General features: G+C 53.4%; 1 protein-coding gene across 1 annotated transcript in view; it reads left to right on the top strand.

The window, feature by feature from the left end:
- TGFBI (transforming growth factor beta induced) overlaps positions 1-15,762 on the top strand; it is a 32,459-nt gene extending 16,697 nt beyond the window's left edge. Inside the window, exons 6-17 of the mRNA XM_027096833.1 lie at positions 12-158; positions 2,188-2,329; positions 4,899-5,111; positions 5,946-6,083; positions 6,648-6,793; positions 7,386-7,522; positions 8,363-8,493; positions 10,874-10,998; positions 12,440-12,542; positions 13,127-13,206; positions 14,601-14,625; positions 15,100-15,762. Of these exons, the coding sequence (XP_026952634.1) occupies positions 12-158; positions 2,188-2,329; positions 4,899-5,111; positions 5,946-6,083; positions 6,648-6,793; positions 7,386-7,522; positions 8,363-8,493; positions 10,874-10,998; positions 12,440-12,542; positions 13,127-13,206; positions 14,601-14,625; positions 15,100-15,140 (1,428 nt within the window). The 3' untranslated portion in view covers positions 15,141-15,762. The remainder of the gene's footprint in view (positions 1-11; positions 159-2,187; positions 2,330-4,898; positions 5,112-5,945; positions 6,084-6,647; positions 6,794-7,385; positions 7,523-8,362; positions 8,494-10,873; positions 10,999-12,439; positions 12,543-13,126; positions 13,207-14,600; positions 14,626-15,099) is intronic.
- Positions 15,763-22,025: the final 6,263 nt, after the last annotated feature.

Below are 22,025 nucleotides of genomic sequence, written 5' to 3'. Positions count from 1 at the left end.
TCTCTGGGCAGATTGTGACTGTCAACTGTGCTCGGCTGCTGAAAGCCGACCACCATGCGACCAACGGTGTGGTGCACCTCATCGATAAGGTCATCTCCACCATCTCCAACAACATCCAGCAGATCATCGAGATCGAGGACACCTTCGAGACCCTTCGGGTGAGGGACTGCCCCGGGGGAGGCCCAGCTGGGGACCCACCACCTCCCAAGAGGGCCTTCTTCTGCGGGAGGGGTGGAGGATGTCTCCATGTTCGTGGGCGCTTAGGTGACATGGAGCAAGTTCCTTGAAATGCCCATGAACATGGCGAGTCCACTAATCAGGCTGTCAGCTTGACCCCAAGGAGACATCATAATTCCCTGCTGGGAGCTTCCCCCTGCTGGTCTCCTATGTACTTTCCCTTCCTTGACTCCCCCGGGAAGCTCAGAGGTGGGCTGCCTGGGCATGCACTGTGGGTTCCAGCGGTGGGAGGGCCCTTCCTCCCCGTTGCTGGTTCTCTTGTGTGGGACTAGATAAATGGCCTTTCAGCCTGCATGATCTTCTGGATCACACGACCCCACCGTGGGACCCCTGATGTAGCCATACCCCTGTTTCCTTGGAGCCCTGATCATCAGAGAGGACACATGTATAGACACAGGCATGGAGTCTGGGATTAGACTTCTGGCCTGAGTTCTGCCTGCTCTGGGGCCCCAGAACGCTGTTCCTGCCCCCCTGCCCAGCAGGCATTTATCTTACTACTGGGGTGGCAAATGGGCCTTCCTCTTGGCACCGGCCGCTCAGAGGAAGTTAGCACAGGCTGCTCTGTCAGGGTTTTTGCCCCGATTCAAGGAGAACTTCCTGACCACAAAGGATACCAAGTGGGCGTGGGATGCTTCTTCCCCTGGAGATCGCCAACACAGAGAGACAAACATCCCCGGGCTGGGCTGGCACTCAGGTGTCCTCAGGAAGTGGCTCTGGAGGGCCCTAGGGAACCTGCCCTCTAAGCTCTTCCCATGCTTTCCTTCCGGGTCACTTAAAGGTCAGGGGTCTGCAGGGGGACAATGTTCCCACAGAGTTGGCGGCACAGCTTTTGATGAATAGCAGCTGGTCCCCACTGAGTAACGTCCTCTTACTGTTCAGGTTTGGTACACATTCCTTCCTTTTTTCTTCCCTTTGGCGCTTTCGAATGCCCATCTATCCTTCTGCTAACACATACTCGTTAAGCCCCTGCTGCTTCCCAGGTGTGCTCTGTGTGCCCGAGGGATAGAGGAGAACGAGACAAAGCTCTGTCCCCACTGGCACTGGTATTCTTCTGGGGGACACAGGCAAGAAACAGACAGGGCAGTCACAGGCCATGCTAAGTGCTGTGAAGTCAGGCAGTAAGTGGTGAGCAGAGGAGGGACCGGCTGGTCCAGGAAGGGTCTGTCTGGAAGAGGTGACCTTTCAGCTGAGGCCTGAATATTGGAAATGGCCAGTTATACAAGACACAGGGGCAAGAGCTGAGCTGGCAGAAGGGAGATCGAGAGTAAGGCTCCGAAGCAGGATGAGCAGGAAGGAGGCCTGCAGGGCTGAGTGAAGAGTACTAGGCAGCCGACAGGCGAGGTGGGAGTGGCCAGGCTGGTGAGGCCCGATCCTACGGGGCCTTGCAGACCCTGCGAGGAGTGTGTCTCATCCTGGGAGCAGCCGGACGCTTTTAGAAGATCATTTTCCTGCTCTGTAGAGAAGGGGTTATGTCATCCTTACGCTCACGGAGCCCACACAAATAATTATTGCCAGTAACGATTGACTCGCACGACGTGAGAAGGACAGCAAGCTGTGCAAGTGTGTCTAATAGACTCATTTTCATCTAGGGGCGGGGGCAGGGGCTGGGCAACGCCAAGTTGACTACCTAGAGAAACGACATTTTCGTCAAGGCCCAAGGAACGAATAGGAGTCAGAGAAGCAAAGAAGGGGGAAAGGGCAGAGGGAACAGCAGGACAACAGCCCCGGGGTGGAAAGGAGAAAGGCAGGGCAGCAGCTAAGAGGTGGTCAGAGCGGGCGGAGCTCAGGCTGGCAAGGCTCCTGGAGGCCGTGGGAAGATGTCAGCCTTGGTTCAGCCTATCTTTTCATCCAGGGCTTCTACAGAAGTCTGGATCCCTCCAGAGGAGCACTGGTGAGACCATGTGTGCCCAGAGCATTCAGGGAACGCTGCGTCTTCTCCCCTCCCCACAGGCTGCCGTGGCTGCATCGGGGCTCAACACCCTGCTCGAAGGTGACGGCCAGTACACACTCTTGGCCCCGACCAACGAGGCCTTCGAGAAAATCCCCGCTGAGACCTTGAACCGGATCCTGGGGGACCCAGAGGCCCTGAGAGGTGAGCACCCCTGGGCTTCTGCTGCCGCCTCATTGGAGTGGCCAGACTAAGGCCAAGGCCTGCTCTTGTCCAAGATAGACACGCTGCCTGCCGTCCTGTCCCATTGCGCCCAACTGGCTGTATCTCTGCAGAGGCCACAGCAGAGCGCTGGTCAGAGGGGCGGGTGAGGAATCCAGCAGCCTTTTTCCAGGGACACAGCTGGGCTGAGGAGGGAGGTGGAGCTGGAGGTCCAAAGCAAGCTGTGGCCAGAGTCTGGAAGAGTTCAAGGCCCAAATGATCAAAGCTAGAGTGAGGCTGCCAGAGTGGGCAGTAGCTTGGAGGTGTGGGGAGGGGGTGGCAGGTGCTGGCATCCTCGAAATGGAATCATCATGTTGACCCTTGAACTCTTCCTGTGTCTGGCCGGGGGCCTCAGGGATAATCCAAAATTACAATGAAAAACCCGAAACAGTCAACTCTTGACTCTTCATTGCTGAGTCCTTCCTAACCTTCTCAGTGAGCTGATAAGTTAGGAGGAGTATCGATTATTGCTAGAGGAGAGGGAAGGACCATGTGAGGGCATGTGAGGGAGATTAGGAGGGGAGGCCAGGCCCTGCCACCCCAGCTCCCCAACTCCAGGACCACTGAGATGCTGCTTGCGGGTCCCTGGGTCCCCTTCAAAGGGGAGTAGGCCCCAGGTCCCCTGTGCACTCCAACCCTCCAATCACACTTCCTCCTCCCAAATATAATCCAGGGATGACTTCATTTCTTTTGAATCTATTTAAACCCACCTTCGACATGCCTAATGCATTTCAGACACCCCATAAATGTAAAACGTTCTCCTTCCAGCTATGCAGGGCTGGGAAAGGGCACATTTCTGAAAGCACAGATGGGGATCTCTTATGTCCAGATATGGTGGTACCAGGAACCCAGGCCGCAAAAGTGAGCATGGTACAGTCAAGGAAGTTTAAACCTAGTTGGTGTAACAGGCTTAAAAACGGGTCACTGGGGATCTGATGTGCTGAGCGTAGTACTCAGAGATACTCCCAAGGTCACGGGGATGAGAGCAGAGGTGGGCACCCGCAGCCTGAGGGTCCTGAAGGCTTCCGAGGAGATGAGACTTGGGTGCCTCTCAGCATTTTAGCTGTTTAGTTAGAACCGTTTTCCCCCTAAAACATGTTTTGTACGGAGCACATTTTTATCTTTGTAGCTATCAGAACACCTTATTATAAAGTGAAAAAAACACCCCAAGTGTATCCCTTTTGCACATCTGCCTTTTCCCACTTTAAGCTGTTTTCTCAAAGCGAGGGAGCTGTGTGTGGGGCTGCCACTGCAGGCCGGAGGGCGGGCGGCCACGGTCCACCTGACAGCCTCCTGGTTGCTAGCGGGTCAGCAGATGGACGAGAAGTGCCCGTTCGCAGACTGGCTTCCAGCCCTGGCCTGGCTCACCCTCCGAGGGGCCCTGGCAGGTCACCCACCTCCCCACCCCCGGCCTTCAGCTTCCTTCCCTGAGAAATAAATCCCCAAGGCCTCATTCCCACCGCGATCTTGCCGTCCTTTGTCTTCCCCACCGGCTGAATCGGGTCAGCACTGGCCTTCAAGGCCCTCAGCACTTCTGCAGGGCCTCAGAGCTTCCTCCTGCCTGTGACAGTGCGGTTTTGGTTCCCACACTCAGGACACATTGGAACTCGCCTCCGTGGTGAGCACACAAGACAAAGGGCCCCAGGGACCCTGGTGAGCGACAGTCCCGGAACGGCTCTGCCTGGCTGGGGCTGGGGCACGTCCCCTCCACTGCTCCTGCAGCCTCAGCACCCCCAGCCCCTGCCCTGTCCCTAAAGCAGCACTTGGGCAAGTAATTAAACGATTCTATTTATGATTTACGGGTGGGGTGAATGGGGCTGCAGAGACCATGTCTTACTGATCACCATCCCCAACCTCTAACAGGCTCTGACAACTAAGTAGACCCTTGGGGTAAAATGAACAAAAACGAATAAAATGTATAAATAATTCAGAACTTTCATTTGCTACAGTTTTCATCTTTTTCTACCACACTTTACATTTTCATAAAGGTCATAGATAAAAAAAAAAAATCCCAAGGTAAACTCATTTGAGTTTTCCCCCTATCTGGGAAGTTCAGATACAAATAAGAGAATTTCACCCTGAAGTTCAGGTACTGAGAAGCTAATCACGAGCATTTGCTGGGCGTTTACTCTGTTGTCAGCCGCTGTGCTGGGTGCACACATTCAGAGTTTCATGTCCTCTTTACATCAGCCCTAGGAGATGAATGCTGTGCTTATCTCCACTTGACTGATGAGGAAGTTGAGACTCAAAGAGGCTCAGTGACTCGCCCAGGGTCCCCCAGCTGCCAAGTGGCCGAGCTGGGATTCAAACTCAGGTAGACTGCACGGAGCCCAACTAGTTTTAGAGGCTAGGAGGAGGAGAGAAAGAGGAGCATCCAGGCCACGTGGTACCCCAGGCTCGTCTGCTTATTGGCCTTGGAGAGAATGGAATCCTAGCCAGGGCAGGCGGCGAACTGGCGCCTCAGGTCAGCCCGGCTGGCACTGACTTGACCTGTGTCCTGTTCGGCCCCCAGACCTGCTAAACAACCACATCCTGAAGTCGGCCATGTGTGCCGAAGCCATCGTGGCGGGGCTGTCCTTGGAGACCCTGGAGGGCACCACGCTGGAGGTGGGCTGCAGCGGGGACATGCTCACCATCGACGGGAAGCCCATCATCTCCAACAAAGACGTCGTGGCCACCAACGGTGTGATCCACTTCATCGACGAGCTGCTCATTCCAGACTCAGGTGATCCAGGCCTCGGGGGCTTTGGGCCTGCCAGGTCTCCTGTCCCCTGTGCCGTCCACGGTGGCGCGGCTGGGGGAATTTGGGGATCTTGGGAGCCGCTTCCCTGTCTGCACCCAGCTCACAGCCTTCCAGGAGGGACAGCCTGGGCACCTGGCAGGTTGCAGTCAGATTTTGGAGAGCTGCAGGCTTGGGAGTCCAGGCGTTACCTTGTGGGCAGGGGAGAGCCATTGGAGGTGTCTGGGGAGGGAGCGACTCAATCACGGAAGCCTTTCGGAAGATCTGCCCGCGCTGGTTGGGCACAGAGGGCATCTACTGACTTCAGAGCATTTGCCTTCTCAGTCATGCGCAAGGATCCCAGGGGCACTGACCCAGGGAAAAAGGACTGAATGGACTTTGGCTTGGGTCCCCTTCAGCATCCTTGCCCCATCCTGGATTTCCAGGCAGTTCTACTGCTAACGAGTGAGGGAATTTCACAGGAAAAAACAAACCCAGAAGAACACTTTCTGTGGGTGTGGTCACTGGCATTGTCAGCTCTTCAGAAGCCATGACACAGACAAATGCTTTCTTCCTCCCCAGCATTGGACAGGACCCTGACCAAGGGCTGGGACAGAGGCCCTCTGCCCAACTGAGCCTCACCTCACTTCCCCAACCGGTGAGGTTTTCTGGGTGACCATTCCCCTGATGACACAAACCCGCTGTGCCCCAGCAGTGTTTAGAGGGGTTGTTGACTCAAGAGATGACATTCCTGCTGATGTATGTCATGCTCTGGGATGGACGAATAATAAATGAAAACAGTACTTCTAACTTTTGAACCCACGTTCTCCTTCCTTATAGCCAAGACGCTATTTGAGTTGGCTGCGGAGTCTGATGTTTCCACAGCCGTTGACCTTTTCAGACAAGCTGGCCTTGGCACTCATCTCTCTGGAACTGAGCGATTGACTCTCCTGGCCCCCATGAATTCTGTCTTCAAAGGTATCGTGGGGAAGGCATCCCTGTGCGTTTGTCTCTGGGGACAGCTGCCCCACCGCTGTCACCTCCACGGCACCCTCCCCAATTTACAGCTCCCCATGCACCATTCGTGCTTCCACCCAGCTCAGCCAGAAGCAGATGTGACTTCACCAGAAAGTGAAGAGGCTCTGCGATTTCATTTGGTAGAGCAGAGGATGCACGTGGCAGTCTTGTCCTCAGAATTCAAGAGTGTGCATCTGTTGGGAGAGCAAAGCACTCCCTTGTCTTTTTATTTGCGGGGTCAGTTGCCAATGTGATAGGCAGGACGTCAGAGTGAGGATACAGCTGAGCCATGGCCATGGGGAAGGCAGAGAAGGGCCAAGTTGTGTCCGTGCCTACCCCTCCCTCTTAGGGCAAAATTCCAAACACCCTTGATTATCTAGACATTTTTTTTTTTAGTTCTCAGAAGATGCCAGATGTTAAGGAATATTGGCAGCCTTGCTTGATTTCTCAATTTCTATTTCCAAATGGAAGGAGGGACGGGCTTTCTGCTGCATTGTCTGGATCTGACCACACCTTGTCTTGCAGATGGAACCCCTCCAATTGATGCCCGATTGAAGAATTTGCTTCTGAACCACATGATTAAAGATCAGCTGGCCTCCAAGTATCTGTACCACGGACAGATCCTAGAAACTCTGGGCGGCAAAAAACTGAGAGTTTTTGTTTACCGTAATGTAAGTTCTGGGTCCTAAATCGTGCTCTTTCTTTGTCTCAGCTCCAAGAAATGCAAGCTATATTCCTGTTAAAAAAAAAAAAAAGTGTTGAATAAGCAGGAGCTACACTCAGCCCTCCTTGGTCCAGAAGCTTCTCTTCCCTCTTCTCCTGTTTCTTCTCTCTCTTCAAACCCAGTAGTTACCCTGGAATATCAAATAGGAAGTACGACACAACATAGCCCTCGCTCGGGACCAGCCAGCACCATTTGGCTAAAGACGGTTGTCATCTGTTAAATAAATAAATGAAGAGACTCGATCTCTTTATTTGATCGTTGTCAACGGCCCTCTCGTGTCACGCAATAATCCCATTATGGGCCCTCTCTGTACATTTATTGGGGCCTCTATAGCTCTTCTTTCTTTGAGGAACGCCATTTTTATTTTCTTCTTTCCTGGAGGAAACACATGCTTTTATCCTAGTCTTGATGCTGCAGCCCCATATATATTCACTGATCTCTGCGGATGAAGCCGTCAGGACATGCCCTGAACAAATCGGGAGGCCCCTGCTTTGGGTTGGGGGGTAACCTGGCCTCTCTCTGCCCCTCTTTTTGTACAGAGCCTGTGCATTGAGAACAGCTGCATCGCCGCCCACGACAAGAGGGGCAGGTACGGGACCCTGTTCACCATGGACCGGGTGCTGACCCCCCCAGTGGGCACCGTCATGGACGTGCTGAAGGGAGACAGTCGCTTCAGGTAACCGGCCCCATCCCAGGGCGGTGCTTCTGCAAGTGGCCGTGCTGGGGCAGGACGGTGGCCTCAGCTGTCTGTCGAGCTCCCCACTTCCTCGGGGCTCCAGTGAACACCGGCCGTGCGCCCATGTGATCTCCCAAGCCGGGGATTCGGAAAGGACGAGGGTCCCCTTGGAAACTTAGGTTGAGAAGAAGGGTCGCTTCTGGGAGTGTAATCCTCACACCCGTGGGAACAGGGAGGGGGCTGCCCCTGTATTCCCGAAGGGCAAGGGAAACGTCCTGCTCTCCTTTTAAAGTCCCGGGGAAGCTGAGCACACCTGGCTTTGCGCGCGTGGTGAGTCTCGCTCTGTCGTGTCTGCTTACTGCCCCTGAAGTTTCCTTCCTTCTCAGGCTCCTGGTGTCCCTTTGTTTTCTCGCCTCGCTCTCTCCATTTCTGGTTTGCTCACTCACCCCTGGGTGCTGTGACATCGAGCATTTCCTGTCACTGAATTCAGTCATCTGCACAAGAGCCTAGGAGACCACCCACCCTCTTCCCCACCCCCATTCCCCGGAATCACATCCCTCGGGCCCTGGGGCTCAGTCAGTCTCTGGGTCAGCCATGGCACTGACCTCTCCCTACCTCCTTCCGCCTCTGGCCACTGACTTCTGGCTTTTAACTGAGCTTAGCATCTATGGAGAGAAGATGCAGACCGGAATCGTTTCCCGTCTGTACGAAAACCAGCAAGGGGTGCGAATGCCAGTGCTCTGGGCTCCACCTCCCCACAGTGGTGCGGTATTTGGGCAAATGACAACCCCCCCTCACACACACGGAGGGAGGTGACCTTTTCTGTGTATGTGTCCGCAGCATGCTGGTAGCCGCCATCCAGTCTGCAGGGCTGACCGAGACCCTCAACCGGGAAGGGGCCTACACGGTCTTCGCCCCCACCAATGAAGCCTTCCGAGCCTTGCCGCCGGGAGAACTGAACAAACTCTTGGGTAAAGAGCAACCTAAGTACATTTTTCAACTTCTCTAAAGTAACTGTATCGGTCAGGGTTTCAGCAGGAAACAGTTGGCACATTAGGAAGGGTTTGACTGTAAGGAATTTAATGACAAGACTATTTGCAGAGGTGTGGGCAGGGTCAAGGGAACCAGCAAAGGGTGATGGTACCCGGTGTTTACCGCTCCAGGCCTGGGGGTGCTGGGGGCAGGGGATGGTGGGGGGAGGGCCGGTCCAGGGAGACCCTAGGAGGAGGGGCATGGCACAGTGGCTAGAGCCGCAAGCAGCTGCTGTCAGAACCATGACAGGGAGGCCACTGGGTGCCTTGGCCTCCTTCAGCGGCCGCCTGGCGGCTGACCGCAGGAGGGTGAGGGAGCCTGGATGATGCACTTGACGGTGGTCGGCTTCCCCGGGCAGTGAACAAGCCAGAGGAGAGTAGAAGGGAATTGAGGGTAGATGACAACCAGCCCAATCAACAAGGCATGGCTTCCCCTGCGGGCCTGTGAGAACCTGCTCGTGAAGCCATTTACCTGCATCACATGTACCTCAGGATGAAAGCTTTACCGAGAAGCTCCTCAAGGCCCTGAGCAATTATGTTGAGTATGTTTGAGAGACAATCTAGTGGTGAAGAGCTTGGGCTCCCAGATTACCTGAAAGCAGACCAAACCCTGGCTCTGGCGTTTACCAGCTGACCTCTTGCAGGTTGCTTAACCTCTCTGGGCCTCGGTTTTCCCAGTAGTAAACTGGAGGTGGTAAGAGTACCTTGCTCAGAGTGTTAATAAGGATTAAATGAGCATTGCCCACAATGCTGGGCACACGTCCCCCATCGATAATGGGATAATGGCTATGATCGTGCGGAGGTAGGATGGGCCTGTGGTGTTTACTCTGATGCGTGCTTGTGAACGACGCATCCACCCAGTGCGGAAGGGTGAGTCTGAGGAGGAGGAGGAAGGATCCTGGCTGAGCCTTGGGACCCGAATCGTCTGCACCTCCCTTCCCGCTCTGGAGTGCAGAACAAAAAGCTCGGGGAGCTGTGAACTGAATTTGTGTCCTGTTTAATTTTCCTTATTGCTAAGTGAATGCCTGTGTCTGTGGTGCTGACGTATGTTCCTGAGGAGAGGGGAGACATTCATCCTGGACATAAACTTGCCATTCTCTCTCTGTTCAGGAGGAACAGAATATTCCCCAGGTGTCCCAAGCCTGCTTGGCTTGCCTTTCATTTTCATCTGTGCGGGAGCTGAGGGAGGGCTTGGGCAAAGCTCCCCCTACACGCCCTCCCTCAGGCCTGCGGGCAGGATTAGACCCCAGCACGCCTGGGGCACGGAGCCCACCCCCCGTGTTAGAGGTCTATCCAGATGTTAGAGATCTCAGGAGAAGGAGACCCCTCCCCTCCTGGGGGCTGGCTTGGCTCAGCACCTCCAGGCTGTATTTTGGTGGAAGGGAAACTCTTGCCAGCTCCAAGCTGTGGACGTCTGGAAATCCCTTTGTACCTGGTGGCTCCATCCCGTGGCACTCATGTGGATTCGTCCATAACCAAGTGAACTCCCCAAAATACTTTAAAACTTCCTCTGTTCTCAGTTTCAAGTTGCTGGAAATAGCCGTCCATAAGCCCTGGGGATACCCAGCCATTTGGCTGGTAACATGAGTATCAGGGGCAGCCCCGATGCAGAGGAGAGGGCAGCTGGCAGCCTTAAGATTGCCTCCCACTCTTAATTTGGGGACTGCCTGTGCACCTTTATGAGTAATTGGCTGCTTTCCGCAGTGGGTGGAGGAGCTGATGTGGGCCGGAAGGAATGCTGAGACGTGACGAGGAGGGACGCTGCGGAGGGATCTCCCCTTCGGCCCTGACCTCATCGGCTCCATAGCTCCTCCAGACCGCAGCTGTCGACTCTTTTAAGTTCTCCCTTCAGGAAACAGCCGTCTCAAAATATGCATTTGTGGGCAGAATGTGTAAATATTTCACTACTGTGTTATAACTATTGGGAGCCACGTTGATGATGAAATGTCTCAGATGCCAGTGCTGTAAAGGCCCCTGGCTTTCCAAGCAAATATTTAGTCATGGAAACATGAGTCATACTCACAGAAGAGTATAGATTAACTCCTTCTCAGCATCACAGAAGCGTGTCCTTAACCTAGCAGCCCATCCAGTGCACAGGTAGAGTCATGGCCACGGTCATATGCCTTGTTCCCCTGACCGTTATGCACATGGTGGGTCGGAGGGCTGAGCACACAGTAGGTGCTCAATAAGTGCTTATTACCTGGGCAGGGCGTCTTCCCCTCGGGGGTGACTGCTTCCATCTTCTCCTTTGGGCCCTCTCTGACCACACCAGTTACCAGCCTTTGGATTAACTCTGCTTTCTTTTCCCACAAACCTGCAGGCAACGCCAAGGAGCTTGCCAACATCCTGAAATACCACGTTGGCGATGAAATCCTGGTTAGCGGAGGCATCGGGGCCCTGGTGCGGCTGAAGTCTCTCCAAGGTGACAAGTTGGAAGTCAGCTCGGTGAGTACGTTGAACAATTGAAAGGCTGGCCGTGCCCTACCGCTGGGATTTAGGGCACATCTCATCCCTAGGATGGCGTTAGACACACACTCTGTGTTTAAGAAGCATCTTGAATCTCTGAGTGTATTTTGAAAGAAAAGAGAAGAAAAAAGGAAAGAAAAGAAAAAAGAAGGGGCTTCCTTGGTGGCGCAGTGGTTGAGAGTCCGCCTGCCGATGCAGGGGACACGGGTTCGTGCCCCGGTCCGGTAGGATCCCACATGGCTGCAGAGCGGTTAGGCCCGTGAGCCATGGCTGCTGAGCCTGCGCATCCGGAGCACAGAGGGAAAGGCCACAACAGTGAGAGGCCCGCGTACCGCAAAAAAAAAGGAAAGGAAAAGAAAAAGAGTCTTCAGGGAAATCAAGGGAGATTGTGGTTAGACCGGAATAAGAACTTCCAGATCTTCAGGGGAATGAAGCATCTGATTGGCATCTGGGAGAAGCTATTAAATTTCCCTTTCCTTAAGGAAATGACAGTTACTTACAAGTCTTGAAAGATCAATTCCCAGTCCCCTTCCCACTCTATCCCCCCCAAGTCCAGGGGTTCACTGAGCTGTACCATGAACCAGATCAACCCAGGAGGCTTTTTCTTCTGACGCTTGTTCGTGAACCTTCCCTTACTCTGCACATTCCACTTTGGAGCTCCCTCTGAGGGTCCCTACCTTGAAGAGAGGGAACAGATAGGCAGCCCAGCTCTGCGAAGCTGCCTGTGGCCTCCCTGGCTGTACCAGCCAAGGCCACTGACACCCCGTGGAGGGACCACCCTTGCAGCATGTGGCTGGCTCAGCTTCTGCTCCCTGCGCCTCTCTCCTGGCCTCCAGCCATCCCTGTGCTCACCAGCTCCTCCCGGGAGCACGGGAAGGCAGGCAGGGATGGCATGACTTGTTTGACTTCTGCAGGTCACCTGAGAATCTCCCAGCTCCTAGTTTGGGATGTCAGGGTCCTGTCGGTCTCAGGCTCCAGTTCCCCCTTCCCCCTTGGGTCATTCAGGAAAGCCTGAGACAGATTTACCCTGTGAGAAACTCTGAAGCCAGGCATGGAGGAAATGTGGAAAGAGCCCTTCACCCAGAGCTGGACGCCTGGCTTCTGTTCCCAGCTGTCCCCCCTGCTCAGCTTAAAGGAGGCCATAATATCGACCTCCTCACCACGCGCTGCTGTGAGGATAAGGGAATCACACAAAAGAGCACTTTGTAAATTGCAACACGCTGGGTCCACACAAGGATGAAATTGAGTCTCCCAGACCGAAGGTCTGTAGCTGACAGGTTCTGTTCCAGTCACCAGAGTGTCCCCAGCACTTAGCACAGGATCTGGCATCCAGAAGTGCTCAGTAAACATTTGCTGGGTTTAAGAATGGATAAGGGAAACGTGCTTGGTGTTCAACAATTGCTGTCTCTTTTTCTCCCAGAAAAACAACGTGGTGAATGTCAATAAGGAACCTGTTACTGAAGTTGACATCATGGCCACCAATGGCGTGGTCCACGCCATCTCCAGTGTCCTGCAGCCTCCGGGTAAGGCCCTAAAGAACCACGTCCCCGCTCATCCTGCTGCTGGCCCTTCTCGACACACAGCCGTTGGTGCTCGATAGACACCCTGCTGTAAGCAAAGATGAGAATGATGTGGGATGTGTGGACTGAGCATCTGTGGACGGCATTGCTGGGTCTGGTTGAAAAGTAACTTAGGAACTCTTGGTTCAAAGGCACTACACCCAGCACCTCAAGGACAGATTTCTCTTTGCTGAATTGCCCGGCTGTCCTAGCCCTGTTCGAACAGAGCCCAGTTGTTTGTTACATGTGAACGCTGTGAACGTGGGTCAGAGCACCCCTCCTGCAGCATCCCGCCCTGGGTGAGCTCTCTTCACCTCCAGCAAAGCTGCACTGGAGCCTAGCCTCTCTCCTCAACCTGTGCATTCACCTTTCTTTGAGCTCTCTCCCCACGGGCCAAATTCCACCACGAGTTATGGAAAGTTATAAAGGAAGACTTCCTCTGAGAATGTGAGCCAGAAAACCCAGCAGTGTCCCCTCAGTCCTGGTGGTTATGAATGACACGCTAATCATTTCTCTCTCATTGAAGCTGCCTTTCTTTTTATCTGCAGCCAACAGACCTCAGGAACGGGGGGACGAGCTCGCAGACTCTGCGCTTGAAATCTTCAGACAGGCATCCGCGTTCTCCAGGGTAAGATGCCTGCCTACACTGGCTCCTGCCCTGAACAGCCTTGGGTCCTGTGCTTGGGCTCCTGTCTTCCTTGGCTGTCCTCCCAGGGCTCTCCCGTAATTTCTCTCCACTCCCATGGGGCATCCTTAGCCCTGGCCCGTGTGGAGTTTGGAGAAAAGAACCCAGGCAGCTCCGGCTTCCTTTGTGGGCGACAGCCAAGGCCTTCCAAGCGAGGCCTCTGAGCCTCAGTGCATGGGGAAGCTGTAGCTGGTGAGAACGGACACAGCTCTGGAATCCAGCTGACCGAGAAGGGCACTCCATCTTGAATTTTCCTTACAGCGGACTGGCCTGCCCTGAGCCTGGGCTCCGGGTCACTCTTCTGTTTTCTGTGATGCAGCCCGCCATGGCCAGTGCTGGGGCCCTGCTGGGCAGAGGTGTGGGTGCCGGATCCAGGGCCCTGTCTGTGTGGGGCACCTCCCTTCCTTGCCTCAGCGCCACCTCCCTCTCAGAACCTCTCGGACTTTCTGTGCTTTTCCTCCCGTTCCCCAGCTTGCCCAGGGCCCAGGGGTCCCACTCAGGCTCCCTTCAGGTCAGGTGGAGCCCCTTGGGAATACGGGTCATGTTACAGAACGTTTGCATTCCCACAGAAGAGCCTGCTGGAGGTAGTCTTTAACCCAGAGGTATGGAGCTGGCATACGTCCCTTTACTTTTGGACATAGGGCTCTCCTTCGCGCCCGTTGAGGAGGGTTCTTGGCCCAGAGTTCCTATTCCTGAGAGCCACCCCCTGTACGGTCCCAGCTCCGCAAGCTCCAGCGGATAGTCTGGGGGGAAGCCTGACTTCGGGGCATCCCAGGAATGTCCGCCTCAGAGTCCCCTTGGTTGGGGCTAGCGCATCATCACTTGCGGCTGCCACAACTGACTGAGTGGCTCCCTGGGGCCCAGCAGTTCCACATTCCCCTTCCTCTTCCTCATTCCCACCATTTTTTCTTTTTTTTTAAGAAGATGTTGGGGGTAGGAGTTTATTAATTAATTTATTTATTTTTGCTGTGTTGGGTCTTCGTTTCTGTGCGAGGGCTTTCTCTAGTTGTGGCGAGCGGGGGCCACTCTTCATCGCGGTGCACGGGCTTCTCACTATTGCAGCCTCTCTTGTTGCGGAGCACAGGCTGCAGACGCGCAGGCTCAGCAGTTGTGGCTCACGGGCCTAGTCGCTCCGTGGCATGTGGGATCCTCCCAGACCAGGGCTCGAACCCGTGTCCCCTGCATTAGCAGGCAGATTCTCAACCACTGCGCCACCAGGGAAGCCCCCATCCCCACCATTTTTTCTGAGCAAGGATGGCAATGGGCAAAGCCACTGCCATGAGCAGGTGTAGGTATTACATCCACTAGAAAACTTGACACCTTGTGTTTTCTTTCAGGCTACCCAGAGCTCTGTGAAACTAGGTAAGTGTGGTCTGGGTTTGAAGTCCTTGTAGACTTGTTTGGGTCTTACCCCCAAGCAGGCCCAAACCTGCCATCTGCTGTCTATAGCTAAGAACATCATGGTGCAATAAAACATGGCTTTTGGGGTCAGACACAGAACACCTAGTTTCCTTCTCCCTAAGATGGAGATAATAAGAGTGCCAACCTTTTTAGGGTTGATATGAGTTTTTAGGTTTGAGAACCTGGGAATATTGCACAGGGGCTTGGCAGGAGCCCATGATGAGGTCGTGGCCCCAAGCTGGTAGACGTAGAAAATCCCGGTTCAGAACATCACTGAGTAAGATACGAAGTTTCACAAGCCAGAAAGCACCTGCTCTGTGCAGGAGAGGATGGCAGAAGAAGGCTGCTTGGCCCTCGTGCTCGTGATTCTGACAGTATCCTAGACAGACATGGGAAGCCTGCCCCTTTTTCACCTTTCACATCTCTCTCTTTCAGCCCCTGTCTACCAGCGGTTATTAGAGAGGATGAAGCATTAGTGCGAAGGACCGCAGGAGGAATGCATTTCAGCAGCTCCCCACCAGTTTCTCTCAGTTTGCCAAAGAGACTGAATGTCTTAGAAACCAAATATCACACTTCAATGTACCTGGGCCATAATGTACACCGTAATGAGATCTGAGCCTTGGGAGGGTGGGGGGAGGAGGGAGAGAGAGAGACTTTTAATTTTTGCCCCCTAAACGACACTGTTAGCCCCATTGCATGCAGAGACCTGGATGTCACTGCCTGACATTCAGTTCCAGGAAGGACCTGTCCCAAATGTGGAACTTCCTGCCTATGCTACTTACTCTGGAAAAGGGAGCCAAAGTTTCTGAAGCTCACAAAACATGAATCAAGCAATCCAGCATCATGGGGGTGTCGTGGCACTGTTTCTGTAGAGCTCTTTCACAGTTGGAGAAGTAGAAATGGCATCCTTATAAGCTATGAGTTGAACTGCTCTGTCAAACATTTCTTGCACCCACATGTGGCTTGGACCCTTCTGTGTGACCTGTCCAGGTAGAAAAGAGAGGGTAGGTAGAGTACCCAGAGCTCAGGCTTCCCCCGGTTGTGGTAGAGACATGGTGTGTCTGTAATAATAAAACCAAAGAAACGTATGCCGCTGTGGATGGGAACTGTGTGCTGGCTCGGGTATTTTACAGGGTTGGGTTTCTGCTTCTTGGGGCTGTGATGTGCCTTCCACGGAAATTCCACCAGGAGCAGCTAGGCGAGAAGCCCTGAGGGATGGTCTAGGGACGACCATAGCATCAGCTTCATAGGTCCGTCGCGAGGATGAAGGGACATGATTCTTGTAAAGCACTCGGCACAGCATTAAGTATCCTTATTCTTATCACGCTGTCTGGAGCTGCTCAGGATCAGTGTAGCTGAGAGCCTTTTTTTAGTGTCTTTCCCACAGGCAGCCCCCTTTCCTGGAGACTGGGACGCCCCGCCTTCCCCCACATCACTGCCAAGGCTGACTGAGAACTCATTTCACTTAGGGGACCAAATACCCAAAGATGGTGCTGCCGGGAATAGAGCAGTGGCGCGGCAGACAGCCCCTCCCTGGTGTGGCTTCCGGTCTGGGGAAAGACAGCCGTTAACACGGCATCCAATACGATCGTTCATCCATCCATTCCTCAGATGTGAGTGTTAGGCCTTGGGGAGCAGACATGGCCCTGTTCTCATGGGGAGGAGACTCATTCGTCAGCTAATGGCAGTGCTGCCTGCCCAGACACGTGGAGTCGGAAGGACAGCACCGTGGTTCTGTGACAGGAAGGAATCTGAGCACGTGGGGGCCGGAGGAAGGGACACCCAGGAGCTCCTGGATGTGGGAGGAGGTAAGAGGAGTTGAGGGAGCTGACCTGGAGGGGTGGAGGTCAGGCTGCGGGGGGCTCGGGAGACATCCCAAGAGGTGAGGTTTAGCCGCCTGCGTGCTCCCGCCACTTTCCCACCACTCTGCCTGGCTCCCCGCCCCCAGGGGCTCGTACAGGCTTGGGCTGCCTGGGATGCCCTGCTCCCCCTAGAGGTGCTGCTCTTAGAGCACCCAGAATTGTACACACCTGGACTCTACAGGATGCCATCAGAACCCAAAGAGGTGATTAGTATAACTTCTATAGATCCTTTCATTGAAAACAAAAATCACCACACATTTCCTTAGCAATGCCAAAGCCCCTCCACCTGTCCCTGTGACCCCAGCCCTGTCCCTACCCCAGCCTCCCCAATACGGGGGGCTCCATCCATTCTTTCAGTTGGAGAGCCCTCCTTGTGACTGAGAAGCATGCACAGTCATGGCCCTGCCTCCCCCTCCCAGCCAAAGAGGATTGAATTCCCTGTTGGGGTCCTAAACATCCCCACCCCTGTTTTTCCTGGAGACTCAGGCAAAGCATTAGGTGCTGCCATCTGAGGATGGACGCCCAGGGCCGAGGGGTCGGCCACTGGATGTCTCCAGGGAGGGGTGATCGCTGGAGGGAGGGGTGTGCTGCCCTATGTTGCATCAGAAGGTCAGAGAGCAGCCCAAGCCAGGAGGTTGCCCAGGCCTCTCTGAGCACTGCCTGTTGAGCACCAGCCAGGTAAAGGAAGGCGAAGGAGAAGGGAAAGGGGCTCTGCTTGGCTCCCTTCGCTCCCTGCTGTCACTCTTGGGCTCCCAGGGCTCTGGGCTAGAGAGGACCACAAAGACCCTCAGCACTGGGGCCCCGGGGCCTTCCAGGCTAGGGCGTGCGTTTCCCACACACAGGCCAGCTCAGTGATGGTGCCAGGGCCACTGCGTTGGGCTCTGCTCCTAAACGCGTTATCTTTTCTATTTCTTACATCAGTCCTCCTGTGAAATGGGTGAGGACTCGTGGAATCTCTATTTTACTGCTGTCGAAGTGGAAGGTTAAAGGGGTGAGGTAGTTTGCCAGGTCACAGAATAGGAAGAGGCCGGCGCACAAACCCTACACGCTTAACCATCCCTTGTGTCCCACCCGCCCCAACGTCCATTGAGGAGGAGCCCCGGCAGCCCCGGGCCAGCAGGACACGGGTGGCCTCCTGAGAAGTCCTCTGCTTGCACAGCCTAGACCATAGCTTGTTTACGTGCTGCTGGGGAGCCAGGAGTGGGGTCAGCGCCAGCCATGGACACCCCAGACACATGTATGTCAGCAAAGAAGGGAGAGGAGAGGGATTTCCCATGCAGAGGAAAGTACCTCTGTGCTTGAAACCATAATTCAATGTCATGGTCTGAGAGGAGCTGCCCGGAATATTGTGCTCAGAAATCTTTCTAAAGCCAGGAAAGAAGGCCACGGAATGAGGGTTGGGCGCGGTGCCCTGTCCTGGAAAGTCAGCTGGGGCCACCTCCCTGGCCGTCCCTGCCTGGCGAGGAAAGGAACACACCCGCTCCACGGGATCCTTTGTTCAAATCCCAGATTGAACCAGTTCAGAGAAGAAGCGGAGTGGCTGTGGGAGTCTGGTACAACCCTCTACACACACACACCCCTCCAATGGCCTGAGCGGCCCAAGACGGAGCCTCAGGCACAGACACCTTGCACTCCACACCTACTGCTGGGTTGGGGGAGGACTCTGGGTGGGGAGGAAGACAGCAGCTGAGGTCTGGTTGCCCCACAGGAAACTTCCAGCTCTGGCCTGCTGGGGGCGGGTTCCACAGAACCATCTGTACCCCAGGCAACGGAGCTCCTTGCGTGACAGGGGCGGTAGAGTTGACGCTGAGACCTGAAAAGTGAGGGGCTGGGGAAGAGAATTTGGGCTGAAAGAACATGAAGTGCATAAAGTCTCCAAGGCATGTGCCGGAGAGATTTGTGCGGCCAGAGTGGGGAGAGGAGAGGAAATTGCTGAGATAGATATCTGGGATCAGACCATGCCTGGCCTCGTGGGCTGCGGTAAGGATTTTAGACATTATCTTTCTGACAGGAGCCACAGTGGGCTATAGCTGGGAGAGCTGCGCCATGGTCAGATTTCTTTTATTGTGGTAAAATAGACATAGCGTGGAGTTTACCATTTTAACCATTTTTAAGTGGACAGTCCAATGGCATTAAGTACATTCACACTGTTGTGTGACCCATCTCCAGGATTCTTTTCATCTTTCAAAACTGAAACTATATCCGTTGACACGAATTGCTCATTCTCCCTTTCCCCCGGCCCCTGGTAACCACGGTTCGACCTTTTGTCTTTATGAATTTGACTGCCCCAGGTACTTCATATAAACAGAATCGTACAGCGTTTTCCCTTTTGTGACCAACTTATTTCACTTAGCATAATGTCTTCAAGCTTTATCCTCCTCGTAGCACGTGTCAGAGTTTCCTTCATTTTCAAGGCTGAATAATATTCCATTGTGTATATACCACATTTTCTTTTTTCATTCACTCATCAGTGGGCAGTTGGATTGCTTCTACCTTCTGGCTGTTGTGACGAATGCTGCTATGAATGTGGGTGGACAGATATCTGAGTGCTGCTTTCAGTTCTTTTGGGTGTATACCCAGAAATGAATGGGGGAGAAGCTGCCAGTGGAAGAAAAGTGAAGGTTCTGTTTCGGATATTTTACTTTGGAGAAGTCGTTCAACATCTGAGTGGGATGTCAGAAAGGCCTTTAGAGCTCAGGGAAGAGGTCAGGCCTGAGATGGGGTGTTTGGGTGTCATCAAATGCTGTAGGTGCTGTTCAAAAACACTGACTGGGTGAGATCACCTAGCGAGAGAATATGGAGAGGGACAGTGCCTCAGACAGAGCCTGGGGCTGCCCCAGCATTTAGAGGTTTGGCGGAGGGAGAGAAAGCAGCCAAAGGGGTTGAGAAGATATGTGAGGAGGCCTGGAAGTCACCAGAGGACAGCCTTTCAAGGAGGGAGCAACAACCGTGTGAAATCACTGGTGTGCCCATTGGATTTGGCCACGTGAATGTCATCAGAAACCTCGGCAAGAGGACTTGAATCTGGAGTGAGAGGGAAAGAGGGGTGAGAAGGTGCATTTTCCGGTTTGAGTGCTTGAAGGGATGCCATTTTCAAGGACTGATAAACCTGTAGGTAAATGAAAGACTGGAAATAATCTCTTTGTTCAGAAATAATCTATTTGTTCAACCTCATCCTTTATGCCTGGATCAGAAACCCCTCCCCTTATTCCCTGTGAATCCATTATCACAGCCCTAATAGCTTATTTGGAGCAATTCCCTAACTTCCTTTTCGGCTTCCCCTGCTAGCGAGTGATCTGCTGTGAGGGAGGGACTCTGTCCCACCCCGAGGTCGCAGCGCCTAGCACAGGGCCTGGCACACAGTGAGTATTCAAATGGTGTCACCCCAGAGCCTGGTTTCCAGAGCACAAATGGTCCCTTCATTCAACGTGGCAGGCTCATGGCCCTGTTGCTCTCTGAAAAGGAAGAGGAGGCTTCCTAGACAGTTGGGGTATCCTTCTGGGGGGCTCTCATGGATGTAGGTTGGAGGAAGCCTGCATCCAGCACCCTTCTCAGGTCTCTTCCAGAAAAGCAGACGGTGGCCTCGTGGGCATCCCTGTCCCCGAGGCAGCTTCAGTCCACTTTGGCTAAGAAGACTCCCTGAGAGAGCACACTCATGGGTCACCAGGCCCCAGGTCAGGGAGAACATCTGGCTCCAGAGAACAGACATATGGCTACTTAATCACATCGAAGGAGACTCCCCGCTCCCAATGCAGGGGGCACGGGTTCGATCCCTAGTCACGGAACTGAGATCCCACGCTGCACGGTACAGCCAAAAAAAAAAAAAAATCACACCACAGAACCAGTAACTTCATCTCAAGCAGGTGACCTGACCTTCTAACAACTTCGGGGAGGAAGTGTCATGCTCAGAGAGTTACTCCCCCTTTCCAGGATCCTCTTCCTCCAGTTCTGTTACAAGGAAGAAGGTCTGAGATTTGGGAGCAGCAGAGAGAGAGAGAGGAGAATTAAATATCCTTTAAATATCCTTATTTGGGTGGAAATGAGTTTTTAAATGAACAGATGGAAAACTACTCTCTTCACTGTCAGGAGGGCCAGTGAGTCCCTGTGGCTTCTTGGCAACAGCTCATACATAATTCAAGTTCAAGGAAGCCATCTGTACGCAGGGCCCTTTCCCTGATGACAGCTCTCAGTCGGGCTCCCAGACGTGAGGATGACGGAGGTGGAGGAGAAGGTCAGTCCCACCGTGGTGGGGGAGGAGAGTGAACACAGGGCCAATGTGTAAGCACCCTGTGACCTCCGTTCTTCAGTCATGCAGCTCCTCCACACGTGCCTGAGAACGAAGGAAGAAGAGTCTCTGAAGTGCCGAGATGCAGCTTCCAATCCCAGCCCAACTCGGAGAAGAAACACCTTCATTCAGATCCTAGTAACTTCCAGCCTAGAGCAGGTATTCCGAATCTTCCATAAACCAGGGACTCCTGACAAAAACTGGGGACCCTTTCCTCAGAGGAATGCACAGGGACCTACAACAGAGTTTTGATGACCACTCCCCCTTGAGTCCTATTCTGAACACTTTCACACGGGCCTGAATTCCACAGCACTGCACGCTTCTTGGTGCGGCAGGCCAGCCTGCCCCAAAGCATCTAGCTTAGATACACAGTAGGTCGTCAATAGATATCAAATGAGTAGGCCATCAAAGCACAACCCGTTTATGAGCCTACAACAGGGCATCGTGGCTGTCCCTCAGTGGGACAGTGGCAGCTTGACAGCAAGAGAGGAGGGAAGTCGTAACCCGGTGTGATGTGGAAAGGCCTTCAGAGAGCCTTCACAGAGCAGCCCACCTGGGCAAACCTGCAAACACACACCGGTGAGAAACCCTGCGGGTGTCAGGAGTGTGGGAAGACCTTTACTCAGAACCTAAACAGTTTGCAACATGGGAGAATCCACACTGCCGGGAACCCCTGGGCACCTGAGTAATGTGGAAACACCTTTATTTGTGGTTTACAGTTTACATACTTGAGACATTCATCTAGGAGGAATACCCCCTACAGAAAATAGATCTTTGAAGGTATTTATCAACCATTTTTGGAGATTATGGAATTTACACCAGTGGATGATTAAAAACAAAAGCCCTTTTTCATCTTTCTAACCTTATGTTTAGCTTTAGGTCTTAGTTGTACATTTAGTTTTATTTCCTAATATGTCTATCATTTTCGTGTTAACTTTTCAATCCAATTTGAATTTGATTTAGTCTAAGACTGGGAATTTCACCTCCAAATTTTTCTCTCAGCCCCAGGAAGCCAGCAGTTCCTTCCTTCCCCAACATTTTGTTTTGCCTTCTTGGAGATACATTTGATTATTGGTATCAGCTTATGTCTCGACCACATTTTTCTGTTCCTTTGATCCACATATCTGTGCTTGTACCTGTATCACACCACTTAAATTTGTGTTAATTTAGCATCTTTTAACATCTAATAGAGTCAGATGTCTCTGCTTTTGAAG

Source organism: Aethalodelphis obliquidens, unplaced genomic scaffold, assembly GCF_003676395.1.
Source record: "Aethalodelphis obliquidens isolate GAN/ISIS:26980383/991018 unplaced genomic scaffold, ASM367639v1 scaffold4, whole genome shotgun sequence".
Lineage (NCBI taxonomy): Eukaryota > Metazoa > Chordata > Mammalia > Artiodactyla > Delphinidae > Aethalodelphis > Aethalodelphis obliquidens.
This window is presented reverse-complemented; position numbering and strand designations above follow the sequence as displayed.